Consider the following 21788-nt stretch of genomic DNA (forward strand, 5'->3'; position numbering starts at 1 on the left):
TTAAATAACTTGGTTTTAGGCTGTCTGTGTGTACTGGCTCTTGGAAAAGAAACAAGAAGGCTTTGGGACTGAGGAATTCTCTGGTACTACAGAGAACAGTAGCAACAAAAGGCCTAAGTATGGCAGATATAAACTGCAAGCGAAAAAAAAAATGGACGAAAGCTACAATTTAGTTCAAGAGCTTCAAGAAATTGTTCTGTCAATGTTGGACATACACAAAGGTAACAAACAAAAAAAAAACCCAAAAAACCAAACAAACAAAAACCCCAAACAAACAAAAAGAAAACATGTGCCTTAAATCAAGAGAAAAGACTTAAAAGTTCTGGTAGGCAAATGAAGCCACCCTTATTTGGAGACTATATCAGTACTCAAAAGCTCACACAAAAATAAAGATAAAATAAAATTAATCAAACCCACATCCCTCCCTCCTTACAAAAAAGGATAGTATTTCACAACAGCTATTAATATCTTTTTTAAAACACAGAAGAGTTGCCTAAAATAATCTTACTTGTACATGAATCAAACATCTGAAAAATTGCATCTGACGCTTCTTGCTTATGCAAGCTGGAGGGAAGCCAGAGCTAAAATCCAAGAGCTCAGATGACTGAGCAGGTCATCATCCTTACTGTGTACACTAAGACGCAGACCAATGACCTCCACCAGAGTAGTCAGAGGATACACATAGTGGTAAAAGCCTTATACAAACTGAATTCAAATGAAGTCATGAAAGCTAGAATAATTTTAGAAGCACTCAACCTCTATTATCAGCATCTTGTAATTTTTTGGCAGTTTTTAAATAAAGAAACCACTGCCCTGCTGAAGATGATTTTGAAATTCTCCAGTAAAAAATTTATTCATTAAAATAATTCACATATGTCTTGAAAAGATATACCCAATGATATAAATGTGAAACCTCGTGAGTAAGCTTCTCTTTTGAGGAGTATTTGTCACTTCTTTTTCAGAATTTGAAATCTCCAGCATGAGCAGATCATACAGCAGATCATACAAAGCTCCTGTCTGCAGCCGCACACAATCACAATCCTATCAGGCACATGACCTACTGCAAGGAAGACGTTAGCTCATTCATGAAGCAGCAGCTAGAAAACATGAATGCAAAGTACAAAACATGATAGCTGGTGGACAGCAGGCAACACTGCAATTCACCGCAGCTTCCTCACAGCTGAAGTGTCTGGTCAGAGACACTCACCCAGCAGCTTGGGAATACTCACATTAATAAGCATTTAGAATGCAGCATGTGCACTTATTTTTTTTCCACAGATAAGTAGGAAATACATCGCATTCTAGATGAAGTATTACTCAATCTACTCAATGAGCTACCAGACAGTACACAAATGCTACAATATTATCCTAACAGCAATCGAGAAAAGATGAATCGCGAGCCAATTTCAAATGAAAATAAGGATTTATAAAGGCTATGTTTGACCTCAATTATGAGCAGTCTGATTACTCAGCTTGCTTATTATCCATGCCATGGATGCAGAGATAGCTTGGATACACACATAGTTTAACAGCTTAGGCAAAACATCCTGTTTAGCTTACTAGCTAGCTTTGATCAAGAATGGGATATAGAAAGACACTGGAGAACCAACTCAGAAGTGTTACACAGGGCCAGCAAAGGTTCACCTGGAATCATTAACAAAACACAGGCTAAACCCTAGTGGATTACACACAGGGCAGCCACCTCTGCACTTGCACCTTATGTCCAGCTCCACACAGTTCATTACGTTGAATGCAGCATCGTGCAAATATCATACCTGTTGTATAAGGAGTTCTCTTACAAAGGAGAACTTGTGGACAGAAAGACCAAACAGATCTTCAAGAGCAGCTTCAATTCAGCATAGCCAGGAACAAACTAGAACTCATAAGCTCAGTCAAAACAAAACTGCCTGTCAGTGAACAGCACTTCTCGGAAGCACTGGCTCCAAGAGGGCGTATTAGCTCAGGCACATGAAAAACACATGGGGTTAGGCCAGATTCAGTGCTGTGTCAAAATAAATAAGATTTTCCAGAGAGCACAGCACCAGCAAAGCCACCAGAGAACATATTAATGACTTTATTAGAGTCAGCCAATGTTCACCAGAGTCAGTATTCAACTGAAGTCAAACTCATCTGAATCTAAACTGACCCTTCAGCAAAAGAGGTGTACCTGAAGTGTGCTCTCCAAAGCACTGACATGAATGGAAAATGTTAAATATCAGGGCATTCACTGCCTCTGACTAGGATGAATCAACTACATAAACAGATTTGTTAAAGAAAAAAACCACACTGTATCAGCTCATCGTCTAGCATTCTTATCCCATCCTGAGGTGAAGCAACCTTCTATCAGCTACAACACAAAAGTTTATTAACTAGCCTAAAAAAAAGACTTTGCTAGCATCACAGAATATAAAGTTATCATGATGATTCTTCCTCAGAGCAGCAGTACATGCTCTCCATAGAGTCCTTCATTACTCATTAACAGATAAAACCAATCCTCAACTTTAAAAGGGCACAGATCTTTGCTTACTTGTAAATCAAAAGACAGCTCACAGAATTAGCAAACAAAATCACTTATACTTACTTCTTTCTTCATCCACAATTTTAAAGCGGTAAGTAAAGCCTTCACTCCTTGCACTAAATAGCTTGGAGGCTGGAAACCATCTTCCCTCAGTTCTAAAAAGGATACAGATACCTATTTAGAAACACACTAACAGCAAGAACAATAGAATGATACCTACCCTTCAGCCAATGAAGTTCCCATTATACAACAGCATAAAAAAAAAGGAAATATGCAAGCAAAGCATCACATCCTGTATTTGTGTGCATACCGTAACAACAGCAACAAAAGACACCCAACCCTAAAGTGATTCTACATAAAAATCTTCCCTTTTTCATGAAAATTAAGGATAGTGTACAACACACTAATGGTCAATTAGAACAAATCGGATCTGAAAAACACAAGAGAACAACATATTTGAAGAAATCACTTCTATTTCATTCAGAAATATTTTAGTGAAAGGGGACCAGAAGGATGTGGGATGTATCTCCAAATTAGAATTCCTGTTGCTTATTTCCATACGTAGAGCAAATGGTTCACACTAGTACACTTCCACTCCCCATTTTTTGTCACCCTTCCAACTATCACAGTTCTCCCTCACACAGTTTACATCATTTTTCCTTCCAAAATCAAAGCGGGAGGGCTATGGTGGGGTGGAAACCATCCTGCTACAGAAGCTGCTCTTAAGAAAGCTGGTGGTCCCAAGTGATTACAATTCCTTCCCAATTTTCTCTTTTCCTTCAGGGGGGAAAAAGAAGGGAAAAGACCAATTCTCCATAAACAGTCAAAAGGAGGTTGCAACCTCTCTCCACGTTCCTAGCAAATATTTCAACAGCAAGTAGACTAACATTAGAACTACTGGGCTCATTTTATTCCCATAAAAGAATACACTAATAAAACACTACTCTGATGGATACTGTATTGGTCTGCTGGCAGAAAAAAAGGAAGTTCTGTTACTAAATGGCTGTTCTTCCCTCAGAGATGCCTCCAACTGGAGAAAGAACATCAGGCACTGAGCTGCAGTAGAAGTCTTCCTGCCCACTAGCTTACTCAGTTGACAGTTTTGAAGATACAATGCAGCACTGCAGACTGGATTTTTTTAGCTGCCATAGAAAAGACTGCATGACTTAAGAGTAAAGAAAATTACTGAGTATCAGACAGATGAAGTTATCTATTCAGAAGCCCCAAGAACTATGAAGAAAAATAGTTCGGGCAAAAGCTACCACATTTAAAATATAAAATACTTCTTGCCAATGAAAGACAAAATCACAACGTTTATGATCCTGTTATCATTTTATAAAAAGAATCAGAAAGATACATTGTACTGATTTTTCTTACTGGCCTGAATTTCACATAAGTACTGCTAACAACCACGCACTCAACATTTTACAAGTTGGTCACCACCACTACCTTCCACAACCAAGCGTGTATCATCCCTTTTTAATAAAACTATGGATTCTGACCAGCAAACATCTAATTCACATGAGTCTTGGTGCCAAACTCAACGTAATCTAGCCACGGAAACCTCTATCATTCTTTAAGGTAGTTTTATAGATCACAGCACTGTTCTGCAACAAAATGCTTTCTAATCCATATATTAAAAATAACTTGGGAATAAACTTCATCCCTAAAACACAAGTCACAAAAGGCTCCCAGTCTATGTACTCATGGAGTAATGGGATAAAAAGAGGAGGTGGAAGAAGAAGGGAGGGACACAGGACATGACTCATAACTAGCTGGATGATATAGAAACATATCCCACTGCTTTTCCAGCAGGAATACAGCTCCTATGTCTTCTGACAAGTTTGCAAATTTTAAATATATAGGAAACCAACCAAAGCAAAAAAAAAAACCTAATTTTTTTTAATTCTTTTTAAGTAAGAATTTTCTGCAAGTTTGTTCTATTTGGTAAGATTTCTAAGTTGCTTTAGGCTCATCCAGAAACTTCAAATGCCCATTTAGGAAACAAGGGTTGCTCAATGCCTTCATTTGCTGAAAGAAGAATAAATAATTTTCAGTAACTGTGACTATTATATTAAAAAAAAAGATTACATGAGATTCTGCTCTCTTCCAAAGCAGAAGCTGAATTTAGCAGGCTCTTCACCGAACTGATTTATCTCCTTTGAATTACATAATCTGGAATATGATGTTTATTAAGATTAACTAGAGAAGGCAGAGGGCAAGATATTTGACAAAAACAAGGTGGAATCAGACAGACACTCTCTCAAGCTGGATTATACACAGGTACAGATACAGGAATTACAGGACCAGAAAAGGAAGTTTGGAAGGACCATCAACTGTCAAGAACAAGAGGTTGTTGAGATGTCTATTGATAAACACTCATACCAATGATTTAACACAGCTTATAAGAACCAATTCATCTTTCCTACAAAAGCCCTAATAGATACCTTTCTCTTCCCTACAAAGGACAAGACAACAGGTAGTTTGACTGAAAAGGTCAAAGAAATTGTAGAAGTGCGAAAAAACGTCTTCATTCAGCTGCAAAGCCACCAAGAAGAAACCCACAAATATAAACTGGTCGGATCATTTAGAGAGTTCTTTGAAGAAAGGAGGCTATCAAAGGGGACTCAAAAATCTTAAAATATTACAGTAGCAGCCTGAGTGAAAAACTGATGTCATTGGAGTTTATCTTCTTTAACAAGGTCATTTCAAATAATGGCAAATTAATCCTGTTTGGCTGGTAGCATAACTGCACTGCGCCGGGACCTCAGATACTCAGTCTTGATAACCTAGAATATTTTCACTGATCAAATACATGATCAGCATTGGATGGCAAACACTAATAAAATAGTTCAAAGGTTCCGGCAGCATGCTACAAAGTGTTGGCTACACGCATCACCAAGCACACTAAGATTTCTGCACAGCGCAAGTTAGCCTAGAAACCTTTGATCACCAAAGTAGTTTTCAGAAAGATCATTAGCTAGAACCAAGAACTGCTGGATCTAAAGTAACCTGATTTTAAAAAAATAAATAATTTTAAAAAATAATAATCAAGTCTGGTTTTCCAGCTTAAAAAGTTTCAAAGTTTCCTCTGTTCACACAGCAGCAAGATGATCTTCTCCATTATCACCAAAGAGAAAGAGGAAAAAAAAAAAAGCAGATACATGTATATCTTTTGAAATAAAATAAGGATTACTTTACCTTTCAATGTTTCCAGCAAGTTTTTGGCCACAAACCAACAGATGGCTTCAAAGAAAGGAAATTTGAAAAGATCAGGGGTTTTTAGCCTCTTCTCCATTTCATAACACCTGAACAAGTAGAAATAGTACAAAACATTAACATTTTCTAGCTATCAAATTCATAATTCAATTATATAATCATTCAAAATGACGCAATGTCTAAAATAAAATAACCATGGCTGTGATAAATGAAAGAAGTCAAGTACCATATAGTTAAATCTCAACAAGACCACAGACAAGATTGAACTCTGGTCCCATCCAGGCTCTGACCTTATAAAGTTTGACTGCGGAACTCCTAAGAATAAAGTTGGACTTCATAAAGATAGGATACAAGCCCAATGTGTGATCTTTTAACAGATGGAATTTTATCAGGATTCCACTGTAATAAATAAAAATAATATGTTTAGAAGACAACTCCATATCTTGGATAAAATCTACATATACAGCTGCCCCCAGAGCAATGCTGACTTAAGTAGGCTCATTTCAACTCAATGTCACACATCTGGGCTTGCTCAGTTTTGTTTTACACTAGTTTCCAGAGTAGAGTTTTTTCTTTATTCTTTTATTTGCTTACATTCTTGCATACCCTTCATACTGATTTTGAAACAAACTTTGCAAAACTGAAAGAAGAGAATGTGCTTGATACATTCTAACTGAAAATGCCACTATTGTCTGTTTGAGAGCCTGTACCAATCTCATCCTGGTTAAAAGCATGAAGGAAAATATCTATTAAAAGAGTACCCTACTTATTGAGAAAAAGGTATAGAAGGAGCTGAGACTTACCTGAGCTGCATGCCAATGTTGAGGTTGTGCAAAAAGTTTCCTCCGAAAGCCATACAATCCTGAGACGTGAGCACAGCATGAATCCAGCCTGTAATGAGAGATTCTGAAACTTAATGCACACATATAAATTATTGTAAGATTGTCTTTAAATACATACATAAGTAAAAAACATTGTACCTGGGAACAAAAAGAAGGCAAACTTGTATTTCCTGCTATAAGTAAATTTTAATAGAATTTATATTCCAAGTTTCAGAAATCTAGTGGAACTGTGGTTTTCACAAAGTGTTAAGACATTTTTCACTGGAATGCAAGGCTGCCAGTGATTTTTTTAAAGTAAAAATTCCCCCCCAGTTTTACCTCCAATCAACAAAAATAAGCAAGTCAGGAGAGTTAAGTTATACTGAACAAAAGCTTCACTCACAAAATTATAAAATTATATTCCTTTAAATATTTACACATTGCTTACAGTAATGGAGCCGTTTGCTCAACATCAAGTAATCTAGCAGTACTGAAGTTCCTCAAACAGGAATTCAGACATGGTTCCATAAATTATTCTAAATACAGTCATCCTAATTCCAGTGATACTATGTTCAGTTTAAAACTCTGACTATATAAATTTGTCATGTAGTTGAAATACTGTCCCTATGAACGCTACAATTGAACATGGCAAAGTATGGCAAACATTACACTACCAATCTAGCTGATTACTACTGGATAATTTCAAGTATACAAAAGAACATACACAACGTTAGCTTCCTGGTTAAAAGTAGCTATTTCGAAAAACTATACTGTGCAGCTTTAAGGTAAATAAGCTAACGTTTATTCTTTCAAGATTTTTTCTGTTTTCTTATGCATACATAAGATCATTTGACAAAAGATGAGTTGGTCATACAATTGCAGATTACTTAATGGTCTGACTGAGTGTAGACAAGATGTACAAACACAGGAAGCTCCTCAACGTAAGTCAGTATCAGCACAAATCACAAGCAACTATATATTGCAAGCTACCATTAAATCCATGCCCCAATTCAGTTATGAACAACTAGTTCCAATTGTTGTGGCGTCATATGTAAAAATACCTGAAACCTAGCAACTACGCTGATTAAGCAACATGCTTACTATGAAGCCTGGGAAGGAAGTACATTACAGAACGGCATACGATAGAATGTAGAATACAATGATGGATGCAACCCAAGTTGGTTTTTTTTTATTAGTATTATACATTGTTCGGTTTTACTTATGTTCTTTGAGAAATGCAGTACAGTGAAGACTGCCTCGTATTACCAGCTGTATTTTGCATTTGTTAATATGGTTTCAATTTTCCACTCTTATCATCATCATTACAGTAGATTAATACCTCTGACTCTCCAAGGGAATATAGGTGTTTCAATCCTTTAAGCACACATCTCCCCAGACACTAATAAAACTGATAACAAAGTCTCATCACTGTTACATCAACACCAAGGATTTTATGGCATGCCTGTATCAACGAAATTATTTAATTTTTCTACATTCCTACTTTCTATTTTATGCTGTAGTTTGATCAAGTTCCATGTAACAATGCAAGAAAATTTGGTGTAGACCACACAGGGTATACTGAGTAATATTTAAATAACTCTCAAGAGCCTCACAGTAGGTGCTATGCATCTACATGCAAGACTGATTTTAAATCCGAAGACTGCTCCAAACACATTTCACTGATTATAAAATAATTATGACATCCACTAGCATAAGTGTGAGCAAGAACAGTAAAAGTGATTTTTCAGCAGACATCAGGGTGTTTTTTTTAAAGCCTTTCATCAGTCTTACAGAATATCCCACTTTTAAACACCTAAGCTTGAAACCTACGACAAGTCATTGGTTCTTATACTATACGCTATCATATGAATATGTATGTGTATATACACATACACGTGTGTCTACACACATTTACATTTAAAAGTACCATTTCATGTGTATACACACAAAAATTCAAGTATACATTAGAAATTATCATTTTGTGATACTTTCCTTTTTGGCCACATTATAGTGAGAGCTCAGATTCAGCTGATTACTTGGGAAACAGTAACTATTTTCAAAGACCTACACATCACAGTGAAGTTCTTCATTCTGTAATTTTGCATGTTTTGTTCACAGATGTATGACTTTACACTTAGATGAATGGAAAAATCAATGTAATCTCTTGTCAAAAACATATGGTTTTAAAACGACCTGGTGTTCACGAATGCGAAGTGCATATATAGCTTCTCACCATGTAGTACTTATTCTGCAGAAGCCATGAGCTAGAACAGTGAACACTAAACCTCACAGATAGAGAGCTGAGCTATGAGAAAAACGTCTGTCTAGGAAGTCCATGACAGTACTGAACATCATCTTCAAGGCTCATTACAGAAGTAGAAACATGCATCACTTTCCTTCTCCATATATTTAAAGCTTCCTCTCCTCAAAAAGTATGGTAGTACCCAGGATAAATCTTTAATAGTAAAATAATTAAAAGGTATTTATGTGGATGGACTGGATACATGAAAATATAAAAGCTTAGCTGGCACTCAGTTTGTTAGCAAAATATGGTTTGATTTACTAGACTTCTAAGTTCATGGTATTTGGGAGTTTGGGTGGGGTGGAAGTGGTGTGCTTTGTCTGGAGGATTGTTCTGTCAGGATTTTGTAAATAAAAAAGTTACATTGTTCTGGTATTTCTTTTTTCTTAAAAATGTCCTGTAATTTATTAGATACTATTAGGTGATGGCTATAAGAATTGGTAAATAAAATCCAAGACCATACCTATGCCTCATTTTTATAGAAATCTGCTGAAATAAATTTATGAACACTACACTTTCAAAAACTGTATTTACAAATATACCCTTTTATTTTCAACAAAAAGAATTAACACATGAATCCAATTATATATTTTTCAGTTTTATTTAGGGACACTTCCATTTTGATTCGGAGTCTTCACAGGCTCCACCACAGTTTAGATTCCCTGCTGACAGAAAAGAAAACCCCACCCATCTTTTAATTCTCTAGCCTACAGCATAAGTAGTTTATGTGATGTTTTAGTAATAATTTCACCTAGTAGTTCTTACAGTACTTAAAAGCTGTAAAAATAAAAATGTAACATAAAATTAAGGTAAGATTTTGGTCTGGATACCTATCAAATGGTGAACAATGTGTGCCCTATAGAATTGAAACTGTTTTCATGATATCAAACTTTGGCTTTCATTTGTTGTCTTATAAGTTGTTAATAAGCATCTTTTCTTTCCCTGACAACTGTTACTACTGTCAGGCAATCTAAAAAACTAATTACTTGTCTTGAAAATCTGAATTCCTGAATTTTTTATTATTCTCTTACCCAAAATTTTAGGGGAAAACAAATGTTGACAATACAATCATTTCAGGATACCCTCAATTCCTGGTGATTAAACATGCAAAGTCCTAGAAATAAGGGTAACATCTTACCTGTTGGAACAAATAAAGTGTGTCCTTGCTTCACAACACATTTGTAACATTTGTCAACCTTGTCTCCAAAATATACCTCACTCTGGGTGACAGAGGAACTCCAAGACTCATACAGAGCCAAATTTTCATCAGTGGGCTTAATCAAATAGAATATCTTCTCACCCTATTAACAGAAATGCCAAATAAATAAATGCATGTCCTCCTGGAGGCGTAACTACAACCTCTGTGTATTTCCTAATTAAGTAACAGATTGATCTAAATGATAGGTAAGCCATATTTCCACCACGGAACGCCAGGGTTTTCAAGGCGTTCAGGGTTTCAGAACTGTAACCCATCAAAAGCTGAGTCAATAAAATACTACCCCCAGTTGGTATCTTATGATGTAAAACCAGCAAACAAAACAAACAAAGCTTTTCATTGGCATATTAAAGATTCCAGCTTTTATAAACAGTTTATGGATCTGCGCACATATGTCAAATGACAAAATGTAAGATGAAACCACTTTTTCTCTTCTATGATGGTGGGGTGAAAGTTTGTGAGAAGAATAAACAGTTGAATATGGCAATAGTTTTTATTCAATTAATTTCTTCATACCAAAGCTCCACTATTCACCTACCAGTCTACTAAAATGATCAGCCAAACAGTTAACAGTCTAGAAGTCACCAGCAGCATAAAAATGCAACACCAACAATCAGTAATTCACTTTAAAGTTCCTCCCCTGGCTTTTTAAGCACAGGATTTCATACAGGAGATAATGCCATGGCAGAAGGCTTCACACTTAAAGCATGTTGTTTCACATAGTAATAAATCAAGAAGCCTTCATACCCAGAGAACATGGTACCAAACTGATGTTCCTCCAAAATCGATATGAAAATCAGTGTAGCTGTCCTGGACACCCATCAAGCAATACTTCTGAACAAAAGGCTTAGGGAAGACAGAGTCATCTGGCCAATAATTTTCCACCCATGAAAGCTTTCTGGCAATATCTGGTACTTCCACTAATTCAGACATCCTTTTAAAGAGAACAAAACAAAAACAAAAAAGAAACATAAATATAACTAAGAATAATCACACCTCTTTTAAAATGACAGCTTTAAATTCGTTTCCAATAAAATTATTACTTATAATTGTTTTATTCTCGCATTACATAATAATAGATATCTACATAAAACATGCAGCCTCCTATCTTTCCCACTACAGACATTATATTACTACACATACTGTTCAGCTTAGTGAAAACCACTTCCTGTGTTCAAGGAATTGAAGTCAATACTCACTTTGTGTCCGAGAATTCCAGGCTGATCACATTCAATACTTTTGGCCGGTCAGGATTTGTGAAATACTTAATATAATTATGGAGCTTCATTTTACTGTCTGCTTGTCTTGCTACATCTATTACATCTATCACTTTGTCACCACCTGTGAAAAATAGGATGACTTTCTTAAACCTATCACAGATAAACACAGCCAATTAAGGTGTTTAAGAGAAATTCAACGTTTTTTCCAGCCTTTTTCAAAACATTTCTGCACAAAACCTCCACTACCAGTATTCTCTTGGAAAAGGCAGATCAGTATAAACCAGCTCCTTATCAGGTCTAACTTTAATTGTTATAACACCAAGGACAGAACCAAAAACACTCTAAAAATAAGTCCTCTTTCCAGTGGCTAACAAAAAAGAAAGATCAGCACAGAATGACTACAACTGGTTTAAAAACAGGTTTGTGGCTGCACTGGAAAAACTAGTGTAGAGAAAGCTACCAAAGCAGAGCTATTTCGCACTCTTCCTATTAATCATCACCACAGCACTTGAATATTTAGCGCAAGGACTATTGAGAATTATTTACAATAATAAAATCCTTCTGTTCACGTTTGTAATTCTTAGCAAACTGAACTAAAGTTGTGCCATGGTTAATGTTATTAATGTTGAAAACTATGCAGGTACTCCTCTGCAGACATTCTACAACCCACCCCCACTATCCTTATACTGATGCCTAACTTGTAAGCACACAGTAATTTCACTAAGTAATTGCCATGACAGTGCTTCATTTTTGAAGACAAGTGCTGGTTTAAGTGCCATGTATTTTGAAGTGATACATCTGTAGAGCTAGACAAGCAAGAAGCCACTTTAGTCAAGAGAAAGCCAACAACATCATTATAGCAATTGTTTACAGCCATTTAGCTATACAACAGTCAAATTTGACAATTACTTTTGGAATCCTGGAATGTATCTAGATGTACATTATTAATAACTTTAAAATTGCAAGGTGATACTAACTCACTAAATTCCAGTTGGAATAACATTTATTCAGTTTTCTTATTTTTTATTTCAGTAACAGAAAGGTAAATCTGTGGCATTCCAACTTTTTTTCCCTAAACTGTAGAACCTAGCAGGTCAAAATATGAGAATAAAACTATCGAGTTTCTCTAAATCTGAAGAGGCAGTATTCCAAAGTATCAAAACTATAGAAACATTTTAAAGCAGAACATATAACTGTGTATAAGCATCATAAACATAAGAACTTCCCATATACTACACACTTTCTGTATTCTGGTGCCACTGTAAAATGTTGATAGACATGAAAACATGCTTTCAACTCACAAATTTAGATTATCACAAGAACACAGACAAGGCCATATACAAACTTCTCAACTGTACTTTATGTTACAGGAAATTACTGTCACCCTGCAGTTGGCTCAGTCTTTTTCTCTGTACTGCAGACTTACATGAGGTTGAAACAATTAGAGACTGTCAAGAGAGCTGATAAGGAAGAAATAGTCCTTGGGAAGCTCTAGCTCTCCTGCTAAGTGAAGCCAAGGTAGGAAGTTTTTTCCAGGAAGACAGATTTAATTCAGAAATGTCAATTTACTGAGCCCAAAACATTAAGTTTTGCAATATCCTAATCAATGATTGAACATTATTGATTATCACAAGAGTGGTTCATTCAACTCCCACAAAAAGAACAATCTTAAAAGTCACTATATTTTACAACATGAAGCAGAGAAGAAAACCATGTTTAGCTCGCATGAAAATTAACATGTTTGACAGCTGAAAAGATTTTACTCTCATCACATTTCTACCACACAAGAAAAAAGAAAACAAACAAGCAAACAAAGCAAAATTAACTCACATTTCATTTTAGTCTCTGATAGTCTTCAATTTAGATATATATTTGGCACCCTTATAATAAGTTCTTATAATCATGCAAATATTTATTTTAAATTTACAGATAGAATCATCTGTATATATTCCAGAGTGACTCTTACCTACATAGCGTTCCACATCTAAAACGGAGAAAGTTGGTGGAGGAAGTCTGAGCCCCAGACCATCTAATTTAGGAACCATAATGGGAACATCAAACCCATGTTTCTCCAAGTATCTTTGCGTCAGCTGGCTTCCATGCATTTTCAAAATTACTTCATCAGCACTGGTGGAAAGAAATAGTGAAACATTAGCAAAAAAAGCATCCTCCAAGCACTAATGAAAGAAATGAAAAAAAAATTAGTTTATATCATAATGGAATGGGTACATTTGAATCCAAGAGAAGTGGTCCTGTTATATTAAGCACATAACTGAAAGACAAAGAAAACTATGTAAACCAGCAAGGAAATGTTAACTGTCAAACATAGCCCGGGAACTCATGGTCTTTCTATATGACTGAGAACAGCAGTTTAAGAGGACACAGTAGTTTAAAAGGACAAGGAAAAGGAATTCTCAGAGAAGACATTATAGTATATTTTGGTAACAACAACAACAACCACCTCTTTTAAAGAGCTGTAAGTCACTGCGTTTCAGTGAGATAGCCAACCACAGCTCAGGATGAAAATACATCCATGAAGATACATCCCCACTTTCCTCCAAAGCAAGTGAGAACAGACAGACTACCAGTTCACATAAACATTCTATGTTTTTTGGAACAATAGTTGAGGAATAGACAGAAAATATTCTGACAGTTCAGGCACAAAAAAGAAAAGCAACCACTCATGCTACGACACTCACTCACCCACAAAAAAAAAAAAATCAAAACCCCCAAACCTCCAATCCTCTCAAACCACCATGCAGCAGTGCCAAAAGACAACATATCCAGGTGCAAAACAGGAAGCTACTGTATGAAAAGGCAAATGTATCCAGCTGAAACAGTGATGGGGGGGATGTTAAATTCTAAAGGAGGAGGAAGTCATCCTCAACCTTTCTTTTCTGAAGCAGAGAAAATGTCAGCTGTCTCCTCTAAAACACACTCAGCAACAACACATCTCTCTTTATTTTCACTGAAATATATAAGCAAGCTCTGGTACCTTGGGAAAGAGCGAGCCCGCAGCTGTTTAACGAAGGTCCGCGTTCCAGCCTGCACAGGCTTGGAACCATCATCCAACTCTGTGTAGTCATGTCTGTGCCAGTTCCTCCTCTTCTTCACTACAAATTTCAGAAGGATTAAACTTTTAATTAGTTAAATCAGATGGCTCAGCTTAGCAGTCATCCCATCAGTGAGCCTAACATGCCTCAATCATATTACTATGATTTTAGCAAACCTTATGGTTTATACAAGGGACACTACCTATCTGCAACACATTAAGTCTTCAGGACACCTGACAGTAAATATATAGAGATTTCCTTTATACATATATATATATATATATATATACACACACTTCTATGTCAGAACCTCAGTGCATGTTACACACAATTTAAGACTCCATATCCAGTGCAGCACAAGTAAACAGCAGCAGCCTGAAAGCTGTCCAAATCTAAAAGGTCATCAAGAAAACTAGGAAATTAAAGCTCTATTTCTAAACTTCAGACTTTTTTGTCTCTTCAAGATTCACAGACTTCATTTTATGCATTACCACAGAATTAACAGCACTTAACCCCATTGACCTATCTTACCATAGGAGCATATCCATGTCCAGTCTGATAGTGTTACTACTACTCAGTACCACATACTGTTTGAAACCAAACCACCTTCCTCATATCCACTGCTTGTGTCTCCATAAGAGTTTTGGGTGTAAAGGATTTTGGGCAGGTGTAATCTCCCCTGTGCAAGCACAATACATATAACACAAGCACTGCAACCCAAAGCACTCAACATCTAAGTGGTCTGACACTTTAATGCAGTGTTACAGCATATTAATAAAGAAAAATAAATTAATGTTCTATTATAATTTTGGGAGTCTAAACTGACAGTTCAATAGCAACTAAATTGCATTTTTAACAGCTCCTTACACTTAAAGGGCTGAGGAAAATAAACCAAAAAAAACCCAAACAAAAAACAAAACAACAACAACAAAAAAAAACAACCAAAAAAGACCCCTAGACATTCTCATAAAAGTCGTGTTGATTCCCCATGAGAAATGACAGATATGAAAATGAAGAAAACTAATATTGCGCATAGAATCACAGAACACTGCCAGGGATGAGGCAGCCACAGCTTCTCTGGGGAACCTGTTCCAGTGCCTCAACACCCTCATAGTGAAAAACTTCTAATAGCTAATCTAAATTTACCCTGTTTCAGTTTAAAAACCATTCCCCCTTGTCCTGTCACTACAGACCTTGGTAAGAAATTCCAGGTCATGTTTCAGTTTTCCCTAAAAAACCCAAAGAGTGCTACACAGTGTTAGATAGTTCCTACTGGAAGACTGTCCCAAGAACATTTACTGAGACAAGATCTATAACTTAACGACTAATATTAAACAAAAATTTAATAGAAGAAGGAAAAGCTACTGTTCCTTGTCAAAGCAAATGGTGTTCTACAGGCATATACAGTCTGCCGTGTAAATACAACACCCAGCTAAAGAAACTGTATTGACAGGAGTTGTAACTTTATGGAAGTGCTTATTCTTAAGTTTACCAAAATCACGATGCACCCATAATCTAAAAAACTACCAACAATACTGAAAACACAGCTAACAGTAACAGGAAGCTAAGGATTTCATGGAGAAAAGGTAGTTTCTAAACACAAAAATAAAATTCTGCTTCTCCAGAAAAAAAAAAGCAACAAAAACCTTCCAAAACCCCAAAAAAACCCAGTTCATTATATAGGAATAGCTGACATCTTATAGACATTAAACAGAAGAGGTAATTGTTCCTATTGATAAGCTGTTTCCTACAGACATGACAAAATGCACCATTTAGAAGACACTTAAGAGAATAAATTGACATTCATAGTTACTTGCTAACCTGCAAACCAGTGCTGAAGAGCCTGCTTAATGAGCCAACTACTCAAATACAGTAAAACATCATAAATAATGAAGCCAGGTTTATTAAGTTTTCAAAGCTATTTTCTCACTCATAAATAATGATACAAGAAATTAGTGGCTAACACTAGTTTGCAACAAAGTAGTTTCTCATAAATTCCCTGACATTGTAACACCTCATTAAAACTGTAAGATGATACAGCTGCTTCTGAGATTTTATAGCACAGATCCAACTTATAAAATCTACCTTTCTAATACTTAAAAAATATACATTAAAGTTATTCTTTTACTTAGTACTTGGCAACACACTTGCATAGAGTAAATCACAGAATACCACTTCTAAGGCCTGGTACATCATCTCAGATCGTCAGCTCAGACCAAACACTGGTCCAACAGTTGTAACACCCTGACAGTCAGTCTAGTCAACATTTACTGCACCTTGCGCTCCCTTAAAGCTCTGGATTCTAGAGTCTGGTGACAGACCTGATACCAAAATAGAATATGAATGCTCTAAATCAAATAAGCTAAGAAAATTCCACAGTGGATTACTATTTTTTTAAATTGCTCTTATTATTATAATTTAGGATTTTAGGATTAATTGCTTAGTATTTTATACACATAGCTGCTTACTAAAGGTCTTATAAAATTGTTGCTCTTCCGAATCAAGATGAGGATTTATTTTTGATTGAAATACAAGAAAAAATTGATTGGTTAATTTGACCTTTACACCTAACTATGCAATAGCTTTCTTTTCATTATTGGAACTTTTACATCATTAATTTTGTAGAATACTGAAAGTAACCATACACTTGATACTATGAAGTATGTGTTTCTTGTATACTTTTAGTAATTTTTTTGCACTATGTTGCTTGATTAGATGGGATTACATAGCTGATATCACAGGAATACTTGCCCTCCTAAATCAAACAGATGATCTTTTTCTCTTTCAAAACTCCTTTAGAAAAGGGATTTTAGAAGCTGTAAACAAAAATGTTTGGGTTTGGTTTTGGTTTTTTTTTTTTTTACTTACATAATTTCACACAATTTGAGCATTGTAGAGTGTTGCTGCAACAGTTGAAGTCATGAGACATCAGTCTCTCCAAACACTAGAGCAAGTAGAGCCCAAACCACAAACTCTCATAATTTGATTCTGACAGCTTAGCTAAGAACAGTTAATAAAACCCCAGGTGAAGACATATTTCAATATATCACCTCATGCTTGGGTTGTAAGTGACATGTCTGAACCACCAATGAAATCTAGATGATCTACTTAAGGCAATATGAAGTAATAAGGATAATTTTTACCACAGATTCTTGTCTTTTTAATAAGACTTCCAACACAAAAATCATTCTTATCTCACTGTCAAATTGCTGCAGGTGAGATACAGCTTACATTAGAGCTAGTAGCCTCTGCACTGTAAGAAAGGTTATTCACAGGCATCACAGTGAAAAATAATAGTTGTCCCAAATGAACAGAAAAACAGTTTTACATTTACTAGTTTATTAGCTTGCAAGTCTGATATGATCCCCCTTCTACTCCTCCTAGTCCCTCTATTCCATAGGGAACAATAGGAAGAAAGGTGAGGAAAGAAATGGTTGTTACTTGTTATTCTGATTTACAGGAGTGCCATGAAGATTTTTAACTGAAAATGACACTGGAATACTAAACACTACAAGCACATAAAACAATTACCTTACCTTTAGCCCCTAACCTGAAAACACCTAATCCTGAAGTCACGTGCTGTGTAAGATACGTATCATGCAACATACATCAATTCCATCAAAAAGTGATGCTTTATCACTTTGTTCATACTCCACAAAACTACTGCTGAGGGTACAATGGTTTTAAACTGATTTCTAAATGGTAAATTCAGCTTTGAAAAGATACTAGATCTTAAGTCATTGTTGACTATAAATCATTACATGGTCTTCAAAGGAAAACAAAACAACACTTTTTTAAAACAGTGATACCCTAATTTTCATTCTTTTTCTCTCTGCCAAGTACAGATTGTTTTCTTCTAGCTCTGTGCACTTTGCTTTCTCTAATCTATAGCAGTGGTTTATATTTTAGTTTATCTGCTTCTCCAGATCAAGGAACCTTTCAGGATGGTTTGTCTGTTTTGTGGAGGTTTTTTTTATCAGCTCAGAGTTAGTCATGTAGAACAAGTAACTTCTAAACAATCAAACCCATCTTGATCGTTCTTTTGAACAGTCTTTTTTTAATTGTACATGGATAAAGAACAGACTGAAAGTGTATAATAAAATCCGAATAACCCATACTTACTTAGAGAAGGTCCATGGAGAATTGCACAGTTGGGACAATGGTACAGATCAATGTCAACAGCATGGTGCTCCTCTACCCCAACACAGCTGGAATAGTATTTTTAAAATGTTAATGACTATACATGCAAGAGTTTATATATATATATCTTGGAAAACATTAAAGTTCTTATCAAAATACATTTAGTCTATAAAATCATAATGATACCAAATTATCTCAACTACTGAGTTGCCACATAAATTTTGAGTAATAATTTGTTTATTGCTGAATAAAAAATGCTATTAAAAAAAAGGAAACAAGAATCAGATTTCCTTAAAAATGAGTACACAGTATATACCATTACTCTCAACCCGCAAAAAAACTTTGATCCTAATTACAGGAAACAGTTTATGCAAAATCATTTGGGTGATTTTCCTTACGAAAGATATGATTTAAAAAAAAAATATGAAGTCTGTGCTGTCAATTTATAGAAGTGACCATGGATTTTTTTTCCTTGTTTTTGCCTCTTATCCCCTCTGCAAAAAAAAAAACAAAAAGGCACATAACTCCTAACCCCAAATCAATGAAGAATACTTTCATATTCTTCCTGTATTCTTTACACTACTTGTACTAGCTATGTAAGCTACAAAAGTAACCACACAAATCACTCTGTAGAAATGTTTTTGTTTTAAACAGCAACAAGTATTTCAAAGAGCACTTGAGAGATGTAGTGTTTTCCCAATGCACATTTTTTCCCGTATAAAACTATCAAAGTGGGATTGAAGTTGAAAATCTTTGTAACAGTCATGACAAAGCATCTACACAGCTGTACTATCTAAACAACATAAATTTAAAGTCAAAATTAAGTCCATTTTCTTAGAAGTTAAAACACTAGAGGTTAATTGGATAAGATGTGCTTTTGCACAAAGTCCTCAAGGGAAAAAAAAAGTAATCTCTACTTGGCTGGTAGGATTGAATTCTGGCAGACTTGTTTCTCTCAAAAGGTCATTGACACTTAAGAAATTGCTGACTTTATAATACAGAACCAAGAATACAACACTCAATATTTACACCAAAATTAGGTATTTTTATTCAATGCATTCCAGGAACATAAAAATTTGAACAGTGCTCTATTCACGCAACCCGTTTCATATCAGAAGTGTAATGACTGCTTAAACACTGAAGCTTTGAAATGATCCAGCTACATGAAGTCTTTTCCCTAGCAGTCTAGTGCCAAAACTGCTGACATGCTCCAGTCAAGTGTCAGGACATGCTGCCAAAACAATACACTAAACAGTCTAGCATTCAAAGAGCACCAAGGAGCAATTCAAATCTGAAACCGAAGAGCATCTTCCATGTAACTATCAATGAGAAGTTCACCATTCTGAATTCCCTGTCAACAGCTGGTTCTTCTACTTTTCCATTCACTACACAGCACATCAAATTTCAAAATTATACAGCTTCTTTATATACATGCTATTTTAAAATCTAAATTCAAAACTCAGCTGCCACAGTTCATCACAATTCTTGCAATATTTAGTATCTGTTTTAAGACCACAACTACAGGAATTGTTATTTCATGAAAATTCATTTGACATATAAACAAAAAGAAAGGCAGAAACAGTCTTCAAAAATGCATGTCGCATTTCCTTCTGCTTGTGTTCCCTCTCTTTTTATAGAATAGATGAGCAACTCAATCCTATGCATTGTAAGAAAAGCGTTTTAAAATATACACTCTAGAAGCCCTGCATGAGAAGGCTCAGTTTATACATCCTTCAGAATCCCAATATTTTAGCTGCATTTCTATTTTTGAACAGCTAAAGATATTTATGTTGGACTGTATCTTGATCAAGTTTGTGTAATTATTTAATGAAACAGTGGGAAAATTTCACTTACTCTCTTTCCTTCTTCTTGGTTTTTATCTATCTGATATATTCATCATCACCTCTATCAGATTACCTTGCTGACTAACATTAAGAACTTTGCATCAAAGTCCAGTAAAAATTCTTTGACAACTGTTGGTCACATTCTGTTTAAGAATGTTATTTTTATTGTCTCTTATAGAATGGTACAGAATCTGCTGAAAACAAACCAGAAATTCTATCAAGTACTAAACACTTTCTCTGACTTTATTAATTCCATAACCTTTCATGAAAGCACCTGGGGTTTTGTGGACAGAGACAGCAGATGATGCTGGAATAGTATTAGAACAGCTGGAATAGCCATTCAATAGAGAAAGCAAACATTTCCAGTCTACTAATTATGCTCTAAACTCAGAATTAGCTGGGAAAGCAAACTACTAACTGGGAGGTACTGGAAGTGAATCTAGTAGCAAACAACTGACTGCTTAGGGTAAATGAGGTACCAGCAGCACCTGCAAGAACAAGCATTACCAGGGATGTCACAAAGCACATCAATCACAATCAGCACATTACAAGTCGCTTTTCGAGTCCCCTTCTCCAACATACGCAGATGAATCTGACATTAATCATTTTGGCTACTAGCAAGCAATCAATTACTGTGGTAAGTGCAACTTCAGACCTCAAGCATCAAAGCAAGGTCACAAAGAGGGAGCAGAGAGCCTGGAAAGCATTAACACACTCAAACACAGTAACACTCCCAATCCACTCCTGTTTTCCTGAATGAAGTATCATTATTAACCTTCACCTCACCATCCATTTGGGTTGAAATGTCTTTATTATATATTACCTAGTTTCTGAATTGCTCATCTCCTGCAGGAAGGCTGTAGACTAATTGTCAGGCATGGTGAAACGTTTACAGTATTAATAAAAAAAAAAACCCACACAACAACAAAAAAAAACAGTAAGAGGAATTAAAAAAAACAAAAACACTGAAGGTGCCTGTGCAAAAATACATCTAACTTTGTGAAGATGGAAGGCCTGAACAGGCCCAGTTTTACTTGAAATGCTTCTAGAAGCAGTAGCAAGGTAAAAAAAAAGTAGTAAAAAATAAGAGTCAGACTTTCATAACTTCCCTAAGGTACCCAGTATCAAGGCATGGTCAGCAACAGGTACTAGAAGAATCAGGGAAGTGCTCCAGTTTTTTCACATACAAGAATATGCCCGTCCCTGGCAAGTGAAGAAAGCCCTTGCTACTCAAAGTTCAAGGAACCAATTCTCCAGACTTAAGTCTCACTAGAAGGTGAATGTTTTTGATTTAGTTTCAACTTGTCAGTTTTATTGTTTTTGTAGCTATGTAAAAGGAACCAGTTCCTTATGTAAAATGTGCAAGTGTAAATAAAAAAAACAATCAGAAAAGGACTAACATCTGATAGACCAATGGACCTCTGCTTTTCTGTAAAGGGGAAATAAGGTCTTTTT

At 35.6% G+C, this 21788-nt stretch overlaps 1 protein-coding gene across 1 annotated transcript in view; it reads right to left on the reverse strand.

Annotated features, from left to right (window-relative positions):
• KDM7A (lysine demethylase 7A) overlaps window positions 1-21788 on the reverse strand; it is a 67596-nt gene that overhangs the window by 22893 nt on the left and 22915 nt on the right. The window contains exons 2-10 of the mRNA XM_034062854.1: window positions 18472-18557; window positions 14292-14409; window positions 13263-13423; window positions 11276-11417; window positions 10824-11010; window positions 9999-10161; window positions 6541-6628; window positions 5720-5826; window positions 2582-2673 (exon numbers count right to left, since the gene is read on the reverse strand). Coding sequence (XP_033918745.1) covers window positions 2582-2673; window positions 5720-5826; window positions 6541-6628; window positions 9999-10161; window positions 10824-11010; window positions 11276-11417; window positions 13263-13423; window positions 14292-14409; window positions 18472-18557 — 1144 coding nt within the window. The remainder of the gene's footprint in view (window positions 1-2581; window positions 2674-5719; window positions 5827-6540; window positions 6629-9998; window positions 10162-10823; window positions 11011-11275; window positions 11418-13262; window positions 13424-14291; window positions 14410-18471; window positions 18558-21788) is intronic.

Source organism: Melopsittacus undulatus, chromosome 5 (genome assembly GCF_012275295.1).
Source record: "Melopsittacus undulatus isolate bMelUnd1 chromosome 5, bMelUnd1.mat.Z, whole genome shotgun sequence".
In the NCBI taxonomy this organism is placed as follows: Eukaryota; Metazoa; Chordata; class Aves; order Psittaciformes; family Psittaculidae; genus Melopsittacus; species Melopsittacus undulatus.